Source organism: Theobroma cacao, chromosome 3 (genome assembly GCF_053813885.1).
Source record: "Theobroma cacao isolate CCN51 chromosome 3, ASM5381388v1, whole genome shotgun sequence".
Taxonomy (NCBI): domain Eukaryota; kingdom Viridiplantae; phylum Streptophyta; class Magnoliopsida; order Malvales; family Malvaceae; genus Theobroma; species Theobroma cacao.
In genome coordinates, this window is record NC_142641.1 from 16262635 (window position 1) to 16276362 (window position 13728).

The 13728-nt window shown below is 31.9% G+C and overlaps 1 protein-coding gene across 1 annotated transcript; it reads left to right on the plus strand.

The window, feature by feature from the left end:
* Positions 1–6374: 6374 nt before the first annotated feature.
* LOC18604539 (ankyrin repeat protein) lies at positions 6375–10547 on the plus strand. The gene is made up of 6 exons (XM_088804981.1): positions 6375–6585; positions 6661–6731; positions 8863–8911; positions 9024–9130; positions 9849–9931; positions 10104–10547. The coding sequence occupies exons 1-6, from the start codon at positions 6537–6539 to the stop codon at positions 10354–10356; spliced, it is 612 nt and encodes a 203-aa protein (XP_088661107.1). The 5' UTR covers positions 6375–6536; the 3' UTR covers positions 10357–10547.
* Positions 10548–13728: the final 3181 nt, after the last annotated feature.

Genomic DNA, 13728 nt, shown 5'->3' on the forward strand with positions numbered 1-13728 from the left:
TACATCCCTTGTATAGAAGAAGGGAATATGGGCAAAGAGGTATGATATGGACTTGGTAAAAACCAGAGATCAAGTTATTTATTATGGGAGCTTGGTTAAAATGGGGTATATGCTCGATGGGGAAAGGTTCATTAAGACCCCCAAGATTGGTCCAAGAAAAGAACATAACCTACCTGCTCAACCTAAAGGAGCCTCTTCTAGATTCTCAAATGAAGTAATTTTTAATTTGCTCATGAGGATCGATGGAAAGTTGACTGACCAAGGAAAAAAGCTATAGAAAATTGAAGAAAAAATCATTGAGTTGGAAAACAAGCTGAAAGAGAAGGAAAACATGCCATCTGAACTTGTGGCTTCAGACAACTCTGTAACATCTAGCACTGCACCAGCATAGTAAGGTGCTGAAGGTTTAGCTAAGCCAGCAGAAAAATCTGCTCCTTATGTTGGAAGTTATGGAATTCAAGCTGAAGGTTCCACTTACAAATTTGCCAGTTCTGTTCTGTAGACTAAAGACTTTCACTAAGGGGATGATTAGCTAGCCAAGACACTCTTTCCTAAACTTCAAAGCAAAAATGAATCAAAATAAGGGACTGAAGTGGTTGGTTTAGAAATAGAGAAATACTAGGCCTCTCTTCCAAATTCAGAGGAAGTTTCCATTATCGATGTCTTCCACCAAATGGTTAAGGAGGGACAAGCTGAAAAAGACACTGCCAGGACAGAAACTCAAAAATATGGTGGATATGTAGGAAAAGGAAAGAAACCTACATCAGCTCCCAAAGTAAAGGCAAAATTCGAGAAAGAAAAAGCCACTCCAACACCATCAACTAAGGCAAAACTACCAACCAAAGGAAAGAAGACTATGGCCATTAAGACAGTTTTTCTCAAGAGAAGAAGGTCTTCCAAGTTGGCAAAGAGATCCAGACTAGTTTAAGCCTCTTCTCCTCATAGTCCAATCCTTGTCTCAAACAAGTCTTCACCAAAACCTTCCCCTAGAAAGTCATCACCTCTCCAAGAGCCCTCTCCTTTTCCTCTAAACCGTTTTTATGGAACTGAATCCTCACCCTTTGACACATTAGATGAATAGAAGCCCTTTCCTTTGATGTTGACAAAAAAAGAGAGTAGAATGCCAGAACCAAAGGTGCAGGAACCAATGAATAAATTTTTAAAAAAAATGTTAAGGTGGAGGAACCAAGAACCTAGGAAAGAAAAGAAAGCAGAACCAGGAGTAGGAACTTAGAAAAATAGGAGATAAGAAGCAAAATAGTATGGGGGCAATTTCAAAATATTTTTTGATTAACTGCTATTTGTGCCATGATGGCACTTGAACACTTTAGTTTAATTTTGTTGTTTATATGGTTGTGTGTGAAACGTGAATGCTAATATGCCTATGTTGTCTAACTACTACAAATTGAAGTCTGCTGATATTTTGATATCCTAGTATTTTTACTATCATGAACAAAATCTGCTGATGTTATGCTGATATTGATTTACACGCTAATAAGTGATTTTCAATATGGCATTAAAAATAAATTCTGTTTATAAATGATATAGATGTTGTGTATAGAATGTCAATTGAATTATGAAGGGAATAAATAAAATCTGATGACTGTATGCTGTTGATAGAACTCTACTGAATTCTTTATGAAAAATCTGTCAACATTCATTGCTGTAAATCATTCTAAATTTTTGCACATGTATATACACATATATAATCTAAGTGTACAATGTCATTCTCTCAATATGACAAGAATAAAATTTGCTGGAATAAAGTAAGCAAAATATGCACACACTAAGGGGGAGCATATACTTAGGGGGAGCAATTCTCATTTTCTGTAGAAAACTAAAAAGAGTAAAAAGACATTATGCTGTTAATCAAGGAATGTTTTGTCATCATAAAAAAGGGGGAGATTGTTGGCTCCATTAGTTTTTGATGATAATAAAATATTTCTATTTATTTGTGTCTAATATCTTTACTTGAGTGTGTAGGAAAATTAATATATGAAATTAATTATTTAACTCTTCAAAGAGTATATCAAAAGAAAAAAATGGATAAAAATAACAAGATGTAACTGTCTAATAAGGAGGAAGCCTATTGGTGAAACAAGAAAGAATGTTGGTTGACCAAGTTTCAAATTGGAGGAATGGCGGGATGAAGAGTTTGAGAAATAAAACCAATTTAGTTGACCAAGTCAGTCGACTAAGTGCTCTTTGCCAGAATCTGTAACTTGAAACAGAACCAACTTAGTCAACCAAGTTAGTCGACTAAGAGCTCTCTGTCTACAAATTGAACAAGAGCACTACAAGACAAATTAACTGCTAGAACTCATCCTCAACTATTTTCAACGAGCATAAAACTGCCATCAGAGTTGCATCTCCAAGTATAAAAGGGTCTTCCAACAATTAGAAACAAGTTTTTTAGAAGCCTTGAATGAGATTTGAGCTATAGAAAGTTAAAAAAAAACCAGAGAATCTTCACTGCACTTGTTTGCACTTGAACGTCTACTCTTTGCATTTGTATTTTGCACTCAATCTTGTACCAATTAGATCAACCAGTGATCATAGGTATTTTCTTTTACTACTCTTCTTGTATTCTTAGAGGAAGGAAGTCACTCTAAGGGGTTATTCAAGCTTGGGATAGCTTGATTGTTGTAGGTTGTGGTTGAGCCTTGGAAAACCACTTTGGGTTTTAGTTTAGCTTGTGAAAAACTAGTGTAAAAGGTTTTGACTGAGCCTTGGAAAGCCATTGTAAAGCTTGGTGAAAGCTTGTGTATTTCACCAATTCTTAGTGGATTTGTTGGGAAAATCCTTGGTTGGATAATCAAGGTAGTGGATGTAGGTCTTAGACTGAACCACTCTAAATTCTGCTATCTTTTTACTTTGTTTTTGTTTCATTTTCTTTTCTTCATTTGTCTCACACTTGTCTAGACTTTGAGACAATATTTGAAAGAGCCAAATTGTGCTATTCACCCCCCTCTAGCACATATTATTGGGACCAACACATTGGGCCCATGCACCGGTTATGGCCCGAAAATTGGGCTGTGACACTTGCAAGGAAATTGTAAAGTGTTACAATTATGAGATATTTATACATCAAAGTATAATGTCTAAATTGTTCCTAGTCGATGTATCATTGAGACTAGATATCAATGATTCTTAGAGACTGGTACATTCTATATTCTTTACTTAAGAAGTAAGTAATCGATCTCATAGGTTGAAGTATAAGGATACTAGAACTAGAATGAAGGTGCTTTTTCTTATAACAAGTTCTATGAACATAACCCACTGTGAAGATTCCATTTGGTATTTCACTCTAGTGTTTATGGAATATATCGTCACGTGACGATCGTGTAAGTGATCCTTCAACTTGTGACACTAGGTTGTCTTGCATGAGGATTTCCATACTTTGATACTATTATACAAGGTGCTAATTGTAGATGCCCAAAGTGATGGTCCTTTGGTATAGCATGAGACATATGAAGGAAAATGAGCAGTAAAGGAGGATTCATCACCCTAAGTGAAAAGGACATATCCTATTTACGTCTTTGATAAGCAATAACTTATATAAATCTCTAGCCAAAGTGGAATGAAGTTTTGAAAAAAAGAGTTTTCCAAATTTCACTCAGAGTTGTACTTAGTTAAGAGCTAATATGGAAAGGCCTAAAAAATAGATACCGCACCATGCTCTTACTATGAAAAGCCATGAAAGCTTGGGTGAGAGAAAGAATCAAACAAGTGAGAGAGAATCAAGGAATAAATTTTGAAATTTTGTGTTTCTAATATTCCATTCCATTGGTTTGTTACAACCGCAAAGTATATATATATATATATAGAGAGAGAGAGAGAGAGAGCTATGTGTATTTACCTTACCTTGTATACTTAATTACAAAGTGACAAAATTGCTTCCTTACTAACATGTATAAAACTATTATTTACAAATGATTAAAACTACATTAACCAACTTGATAAATTATAAAATAAAAAATATTAAGATAAATTAAAACAAAAAATTTACCTTGTTAAACTTATTTGTCATATTCTCCAAGACTTTAGATGAAGTACAAGCCTTCAATGTTGTTTACTGTCTAGAATGTAATCACCTATCATGCCTTCTGTTTTCTTAGGGCTAGCTAAATAACCTTAAAAGTTTAAAACTAAATATTCAAATGAAGCTTTTTTTATTGAAGTTAAGAAAAGAAGGTTTTTTTTATTATTATTGAAGTTAAAAGAAAGAAAGAGCAAATGAGCAAAGAAAATTCATAAGTAGATATTATAAATTGAAAACAATTAGTTTTATATATAGAAAAAAATAACGAGTGGAGATCATTAAATATATATTATCCTTAGTTGATTGGGAGTAGGAGTTGAGAATTAATAGTATTGTGGGAATTGAAAAGTGATAAAATTTAAGATTTATCAAGCACATAACTAGGAAAGTAAGAGAATACCTCATTTTGTTAATTATTTTGACTTTTACATATTTTTAATGGAAAATGAGATAAATAGTTGAGAATTAATAGAGAAATGGAAATGAGAGAAAATAGATATTTATTTGACATGAGAGAATAAGTAGATATTTATTAACTATCTTAATTTTTGTATCTTTTTAATATAATTAATTATATTATTATAGAATTATGGAGTTTATGAAAATTTGGGGTTTAAAGCTCTTGCTTTGGTGGTTTTACCCCAAAGCTAGCCCTATCTCTTCTTTATTCTCTTAATAGATATTTAATCTCTTACAGCATGTTTGGTTCACTGAAAGGAATAAAATGAGAATAAAATAGTCATTTTAAGAAAATAGAATAGGGAAAGAATAACTATTTTGTACATTGGTTCATGAGAATGGAATAAGATAGAAATTGCTATTATTGCTTATTCCATTGTTTGGTTAGCAGGAATAATTTTAAAAATAGTTAAAGAATAATGGGTAAATGATAAAAATACCCTTTATTAAAGTTCAAAGATTTTTTAATTAAAAAACAAAAATACTATGATGAGAAAAAATATTCTCTATTAAAATTAGAGAATTTATTTTGTTAAAAGATAAAAATATTCTAAGTAATAAAATCAAAATAACTTTTACTATAATTAAATAATATTTTCAACAAAATACAAACATATTTTTATTATAATTTAATAATATTTTGTATTAGAAGATAATTAAACCTTTTATTATAATTAAATAATTTTTAATATTAAAAAAATATTCTTTATTAGATTTAAATAGTACTAATATTCTTTATTATATTTATTATATTCAAATAATAATATTAAATAATAATCTTTATAATATTTATTATAGTTAAATAAAATTAATATATTAAATCATATTTAAATATTTTTATTTCTTTTTTTTTGAAAATGAAGTAAAAACTGTCTTTTGTGCTTTAGAGAGAGAAAGAGTGAGGAAGAGAGAGAAAAAAAGTAGGTTTAGTATTTTTTTATAAGGTAATTTTTTAAATTGTAAAAGGTATATTTGTCTAATCAACTTTTTTTCTTATTTCCAATAATTTGGAATAGCCATTACCAAGGGGGGCCTTGGTAATGGCTATTTAAGTTTCTCTTGGAGTGGCTATTTAAAAGAATAACCATTCCATTGAAACAAATGCAGTTTTATCTTAAGAATAAGAATAGGAGAGGAATGATTATTCCATTCCTCCCAACCAAGCACACCCTTAGAGGATGGCTATCTTTTTGGTTTCCCTTTTTTCTTTAATGTTTCGAGAGTTGGGAAAAGAAGTCATTTTTGAATTTGTGAGCAACTAAAATTTCTATTCGTTTTGTCACTTTTTTCTTTTTTTGTTAATGAGTTAGGTCAAATCAATCCATTATGGACATTCGACAATTATTATTATTATTATTATTATTGACAATACTATAAAAAAGATATTTTAAGTTGCTATTTGCTTTTGATTTTTTAGAAAAAAGTTACTATTTTCGAAGCCAATGGGATATTATTTCAATAATATGAGCATCTTTTAATTAAGTTGCAAATTTAAATTGCATTATTTTTAGTTATTATTATTATTATTATTATCATCATCATCATCTTCGACAATAGTATGAAGATATTTTAAGTTATTATTTGCTCTTGAATTTTGCAAAAAAAAAGTTACTATTTATGAAGCTAACGAGATGATATTTCAATGATGTAACAATACTTTTAATTAAGTTTCAAATTTAAGTTACATTACGTGTGGATTTAATCTAATTTCATATTAAATTTTATTCAACTATATGTTGGGTCATTTTTTGATTTATAATGTTATGATTATAATTTATGCTTGTACATATTATAAAAGAAATCATTTTGTTAAAGGATAAATGAAGAGAGAAAAGGGTAATTTCAAAATTTAGTGTTAGACCTTGCATTGGGGCCTAAGCCCACACGAATGACGGTGTGCACTTTGGGTCAAACACCCGACAGAGAGTAAAGGAAGGGTCGGGAAACTCCGAATGAAAAATTTCCAGCTAGGTTTTGGTAGAAAACCCTCCAAAGTCCAACCCCAGCTCCCATTTTCGTTGTTGATTTTTGAAATATGGCAGGGAGAGAAGTTCGTGAGTACACCAATCTGAGCGACCCCAAAGGTAATTGTAAATCAAACTTGAATTGGAGGGCTTGGCGATTTGTTCTTCATGTTTTTAAATGAAAGTGAATTGCAGATAAGAAGTGGGGAAAAGGGAAGGACAAACTGGACGATGAAGACGTTGCTTTCCAGCGTATGGTTGCCAAGGTTAGAGCGTCGCCTCTCCTGTTTTGTTTCTCTTGAATTTGTAATGGAATTCCGCGATTCTTTCTTATGGATGGCAAGTATTTGTTTCTTTCCTTTTTTGGTTTTATGGGAATGTTATGATGTAAAATCTTATCTTTTGCTTTAAACTGAATCTTGCACTAGCGCTTTGAACCAGTGCCGGCAGTTGCGATTCTTTCCTGTTCATTTTTTTTTTCTTTTTCCCGAGTTCTCTACTCTCTTGTAGTTATTTAACTTATTGATATGATATGATATAATATTATATATATATATTTGTTATAGAGTTTGTTTTCGTGCAATCCACACTTCTAGCCTCCCTTACCTCACTAAAACAGCCCTTCTTGTCCATGGGGAAATTGTTGACCGGCAGAATACCTGTGAGGACACATTGGGTTGTGGGCAATAACCGTTGGATCACTTACTTCTGAATTAATATGTAACAGCGTTTGTCTAACAAAGCTGCATATGTCTACGTGATGGTTATGACTTCACTTGTGGTCTGTTATAAATATTTCAAACAAAAAGTTGGAACCTTTGAAAATGCACACAGAGATAGAGAGATGTGCATGATTCATCTCCCAGTTCTCATCCTTCAACATAGAGATCATTGAAGCTAATTATAAGATTTGCAGGCTCTCTTTGTTTTGCTGAAAATGACTTCTCGAAACCATTTTCTTCATTTCTGGAAGAAAATTAAATGCTCAGTCTAAATAAGATTTCTGGTCAACTGAAAATCTTAAGAGATTTGGGGAAGCTCTCTTCATTTTCCTTTTGGGAAAATAATTCAGAAAGGAGAAAAAATCACCCAATCTCTTCATATCATTAAAGGCCCACAACACCCAGACCCTCATAACACAAACCCTCCCATTACCAGCAACCCACCATCTCCTCCCTTTTCCGCTGTCAGCAACAGGCCTCCCTTCCCTTCGTCATCATTTGTTTACTCTGCCTGCAACCTTGCGTTCCTTTTACTTTTAATTCTTCCCCTTCACCCTCTTCCATTACTCTCTTTCCTTAATCTTCCACAAAGAACAGACCACTTGTTGTAGTGTTTCCCAGCTGCTATGCTTGACAAGTTGCAACTTATCACTGTCAACTACTTTCTATTTTCTTTTTCAAGATTTGGTGCTCCAATTTTAATCTTTATGTGGTTTTTTTTTTGGCTTTTATTTCTTAACCTCTAATTTTCTGATTTTTGTGTAGGCCTTGATTAATTTGTTTGAAAATTTTGCTTGAGTTGGCTTTGTTGATGATAATAGAAAAGGCATGATTTGTGTGGCATTAGCAGATTTTCATGCGAGATTATGGGCTTGATGATTTGATGATAATTCTTTTGGTGTTAAGCAAAATTATAGAGGTATTATCATTATTATTATTATTATTAGGATTGAGATTTAGGATAAAGAGTTTTGAAGATGGCTCATTAATAAATTTCATATTAAATGTTGATGATTCAAAATTTTGTACATGGTTATTATTTTATGGGTTGGAATTCTTTTATGATAAGTTTTACAAATGATTTCTAAATTTTTTTATTAATTTCTATCATTAATTATTTTCCTAAATAATAAAACTTTGTAATTTGACAATTTTTTTAAGATGCCTTAAATAAAATTTTCATTTTCTTGAAGTCTATTTTTGCAAAAGAATGGAGCCTGAATGTTCACCACTTTGCTTAGTTCTTTGTTTTGTGTCTCTATTTACTGCTAATTCCACCCTATAGTTCAATTATCATAAAAATAAAGTAAAAGAGAAAGTTGTACATAACAGTAACACAAATTGACCAATATAACAGCAACAGCCTGCACAACATCCCTCCCTTTTGTTCCAAAAGGAAGAAACCACCTTCCTCAAGGCCTAAACCATACACTCCTTCACGCTTATTGTTTTCACTTCCAGAGCTGTGCCATGGTCTATAATCATATCGATGACTATGGTGGAACAAGAAGTGCAAGGGTTGATGCTTTTTGCGCTAATTTTAGTAGTTAGTTGTGCCTAATGAATCTGGCTAGCATCAATTCAGTGCTGCAAATACAAAATTTGAATGTAGTTTTCTGATAACATGCCCTGGCAGGGAACTTGGCTTCTCCCATTGGGTTTTTGATACAAGCAGATGCAAGAGGTTGCTGGAGAGCGTGGAGGCTACCTTCATGGGCGAGGCGGTACCCCTTATCTCTCTTCCCTTACACCTTGGGGCCTCAATGCTCTTTTTATTTTATTTTATTCTTTTTTGTTTTTGGTAAACCTATATATTGTTATGTAGTATTTATGCAGCCTTGGACAGTGATGATTTGCTATATCTCAAGGAGCAGATGGAAGCTGAGGAGGATGCTGAACGCCTCCTGCGCCGCACTGAGAAACGAGCATTTGCTGCTTTCAAGATATCCTTTATGTTCAGCTAAATAAACAATTTCAGAAATATGCTAGTGTCAATATGATTTGTGATTCTTCTTTGGGCCTGGCATGTACATTTTGAGCTTTTTTTTTTTATGTTGAAACAGTTCATTGAATCCACTGCCATGTGCTTTTAGAGCATTCATTTCTTGTCTGATATTGCATTGCTTTCACTTTGCTGCCTGCTGCTGCCGCTTGCTTTTTGTTTTGTTTATAACATTTTGTGCAACTTGGTAGATGGTAATATACATTGGACAAGCATGATTTTGTTTTAAAGCATTAGATACTGAAGTAAATTTTTAGGTTCATCACTGACACTTTTATTTATCAAGAGCTTATGATTGTAAAAAGAAAAAGTTATTTTGTTGGTTATGGTGTTTCTCATATCTATTAGATTTGCCACTCTGATTTGCTTCTTTCATTTTGTTGCAACCATACAGCGTATCCCTGGGCTTAAAGGAATTGTCTTTTTCTTGATTTTATGTCCATTTAACTTTCTTATCTTTCCAATTCCAAGTATAACATTGGAAGACAAGGGGAATAAAAATGTTGATACCTCTAGTGACTATTAGTATTCTAAGCATTGCTTTCCATTTTTTTGAATGCTTTGCTCTCATGCTGTTAAGCTCTATTATCCAAGTTAGTACCCAGAAGCCTTTCCCCGTGATGGTACATGGTTCTTGCATTTTCTTAACCAATTGACACAAAGCTGCAAGTTTAGCAGATTCCTCACCTGCATTGTCTCCCTTGCCTCTTCGTGTTGAACCCAAGCCAAAGAGCGGGATCAGGTCTCTCTCTCTCTCTCTCTCTCTCTCTCAACAAGCATGCAAGACCACACGCATGCTACACAGGCAGGCACACATAAAAGCTTTTACATTCACAGACACTGGCTCCCTCAATTTTATTGATCACTCTCTGTTGTGTTATCAGGTCTAATCCATGTTTACCTTGGTTCTGTAGACAGCAAGATTTGTTGAAAAAGGTTGTCGAGGTTAAACCCAAACGGCCAAAATTTTCAAGCCCATCTGACAGAAGTCAATCAAATTTACATCCAAGTGGTTCTGTCTTGGCCAATTCCAGGGAGTCCAACCAAGAGAACAAGAACAAACATACAATTTTGGAATCAAATAAAGCAGAAAAGCAGAATAAGGTTGAAAACCCTGCCAAATCCTTATTAGGCTTGGCATATGCAAGTTCTGATGATGAAGACTAAGTGTATTTGCATTGGAGTAGTGATACGTCTGTTGGTTGTAATCTACATGAAGACTGTTGTATGTTTTTGATTTTTCCCCGTTTACTATAGACATTCACATTTTGTGACATGGAGTAAAATCCAAGTGGATTATTTGTTTGTCTGAGCCAAAGAAGAAACTAAGTAAACAATTAGTTTGTTTCGTTCTATAATCGATTTTCTCTTATATTTATCTTTACCGGGAAGTTAGCTCGAGACTCTCATGGTTATGATTAGGTCTGTTTTGGCCATACCTAGATTTGTTTTGAGTACCTCATAACCTAATTGATAAATATTAATTAGAGGTGTTAATATGGATTGGTTCAGTTTGGCCTAAAACACTATAGGTTGAGAAAATAAGAGTTGGGTTGGATAAGTGTATTTTTTTCCTTGGGTTATCAAAATCTCCATTCAATCTAGTCCTTGCTAGTTCATGGATTGAGTTGGGTCAGTTATTTTATTTTTAAAAAATAATTTTTATAATTCTAGCGAACAAACTCATTATCATTAAAATAATTTCATGATTTAATTCATAAATTGAATAATAAAAACATTCAATTATGATTTGTTTTAATCAAAAATTAAAAATATTTCTATTTAAAATTATTTACAAGATTAAAAAACCATTGAAAGTGAGCACCAAGGTTTTTGAAGACATGAGTTACAATAAATAGGCTTTTCTTATCAATTGATGGTTTTTGCTTCACGTTTTTCGATACAAATATCTAATTATGATCTATTTTAACTACAAACAAAAAAAAGTTTGGTTTAAAATCATTTATAAGATTAAAAAACTTTTTAAAGCGAGTAACAAGGCTTTTAAAGTTATGAGTGACTATAAATAAACTTTTCTTATCAATGAATAGCTTCTGCTTCATATTTTTTTATGCAAACATCCAATTATGATATGTTTTAACCAAAAATGAAAAAACATTTCGGTTTAAAGGCATTTACAAGATTAGAAAATAATTTAAAGCGAATAACAAGGCATTTGAAGGCATGAGTGACTATAAGTAGACTTTTTTTATCAATTGATGGCTTTCGCATTATGTTTCCTGATGAAAACATTCAATTATGTTATGTTTTAACCAAAAATTAAAAATATTTTGATTTAAAATAATTTATAAGAGTATAAAACCATTTACAGTAAGTAACAAAGTTTTCGAAGACATGGGTGACTATATATGGACTTTTTTTATCAATGCATGGCTTCCGCTTCACGTTTCTTGATCCAAACATCTAATTATGATCTATTTTAACCACAAACGAAAAAGAGTTTGATTGGAAGCTTATGAAAATTTTACACTATTGCAATTTGCCGTAAAGAGTTTAAAAAATTATTTTCAACTTGTTTGATCATTACTTTGCTTAAATTACTTTTGGTATGTTTTAAAGTAAAAACAAATTTGAGAAACTTGTTTTCAAAATTGCCTTCATAAAAAGTTTAAATTTGTTATCAAAGCTTGGACTCAATTTTGTGGGTTTCACAACTTTTGAGTGATCTTTGTTAGCTTCAAGACGTGGCCTTGAACTCTATTGCAACAATTCTTTGTGAAGGGCAATTAATTGTAGACCCTCCTCTATTTAATGGTGAGAACTATACTTGTTGGAAGATTAGAATGAAGTTCTTTGTGCAAACCAAGGATTATGATGTTTGGAGCACAATTATTGATGGTCCATACAAGCCAACCAAGAAAGAAAAAGAGTGGGATAGAAATGACATAAACATGGTACAACTCAATGTTAAAGCCATGCACATTCTCCTTTGTGCACTTAGGGATAGAGAATATAATAGAGTTTCCAAGTGTGATAGTGCCAAAGGGATTTGGGTGAAATTAGAAGAATTGTATGGGGAAGCAAAGAAGGAAGAGGAATTCGAAGAAAAGCCTTACAAAGGTCAATGCTCAACATGTGGCAAGGCAATTAGAGATGAGGAATCAAGTGAAATTCAATCATCAATCTAATTCGAATCATGCCTCATGCCTCTTAAAGAGTTTAAGGTAAACTCATCACTTTGAGAACCTTTTTCATATTCTTTTGGTGAATTGCAAAATACCTTTGAAGAATTAGCTTGTGAATTTGAGAAAATGAATTTGAAACACAAGAAAATGATTTCAAAAGTTAGTGTTGAAAATGAATTTTTATTGAAGGCAAAAGATGATTTGGAAAAAGAAAATGAAAAATTGAAAATTAATTTTGAAGCTTGCCAAAAGAAAATTGATGTTTTAGAAAAGGAGAATTAGATGCAAAATGAAGCATGAAGAATTTACAAATGAAAAGCAAAAATTTCTCATGAATTCTCCATTTTTAAAGATGACCAAATGCAATTGTTGTAAATTTTATGGTCATTATTCATGCACTTGTTCAATTAGAAAACATTTATCTTATAGGATTAGACAAGTGTGGGTTCCAAAATGAACTATGTGCAATGACACTAACTTTCAAGGATCCAAAGAAATTTGGATACCAAAAATCAAATGAGAATGTCTCTTGTAGGTGTGCTTGAGCAAAAAGAAACAAACTATTGAATATTGAAAGCTCTCTAGACACATAAAATGGGTGATTTCCTTACCAAAGTCTCTTATTTGTCAAATTGTGAACTTTGATTGGTTGCTTTTATTTTGTTTTTGATTGAATTGACTTAGCTTAATTCTCAAGTTATTTGCTTTTCTTTGTTGAAAATTTGATTGCCTTTTCTTGCTTGAATATTAAATGTATAATTATTTGTCTTCTCTCTTTGAGCTTTATTGATAGATTTTGGTTATGCAATTTGATTTGATATGATACATGCTATAAATTGCACAATCTTGAACAAAGTATGAGCCTAAATATTGATTATGTGCTTATGGTTGATCTTGAATATATCTTCATGCTTATGCCAAAAGTGATTTTTTTTTGAGGAAATAGCTTATTTTTTATATATATTTGAGTTTTATTGATTTTGCTTGATTATGGAAAATTGTTTTGATATAATTTCCTCATGTTTTGTGAAATTGATTTCATATTTTTTTTTGAAAAAATGATTTTTGAGCATATCTTTAAGCATAAAAGGTTTGATGTTGATGGCATGCGAAGTGGCTAATGTGATTAATAGATTGATTTGTACAATTGCCTATTCTAGTAGTCTAAACAAGGAAAATTGAGTTCGCAAAGTTAATTTTTTGCTTTTCTTGTGACTAAGATAAGTTGACCATTTGAACAATCTTAGTTTGCATTCTAGAACTTGCTTGAATAGTTTAAGATGGTTGATAATAAACTTAAAAGTTGTGACTACTTGAATTGGTATTTTTTTTTGGCAAAAACAAACTTAAATCATAAATGCTTCCCATCATTGAGGTTATCATGATTTATGAA

Coding starts and splice junctions, on each gene's coding strand:
- LOC18604539 (XM_088804981.1), top strand. CDS start 6,537: ATGGCAGGGAGAGAAGTTCGTGAGTACACCAATCTGAGCGACCCCAAA. Junction 9,131..9,848: donor GAGCATTTGCTGCTTTCAAG/ATATCCTTTATG, acceptor ACCAATTGACAC/AAAGCTGCAAGTTTAGCAGA. Junction 9,932..10,103: donor AAGCCAAAGAGCGGGATCAG/GTCTCTCTCTCT, acceptor TTGGTTCTGTAG/ACAGCAAGATTTGTTGAAAA.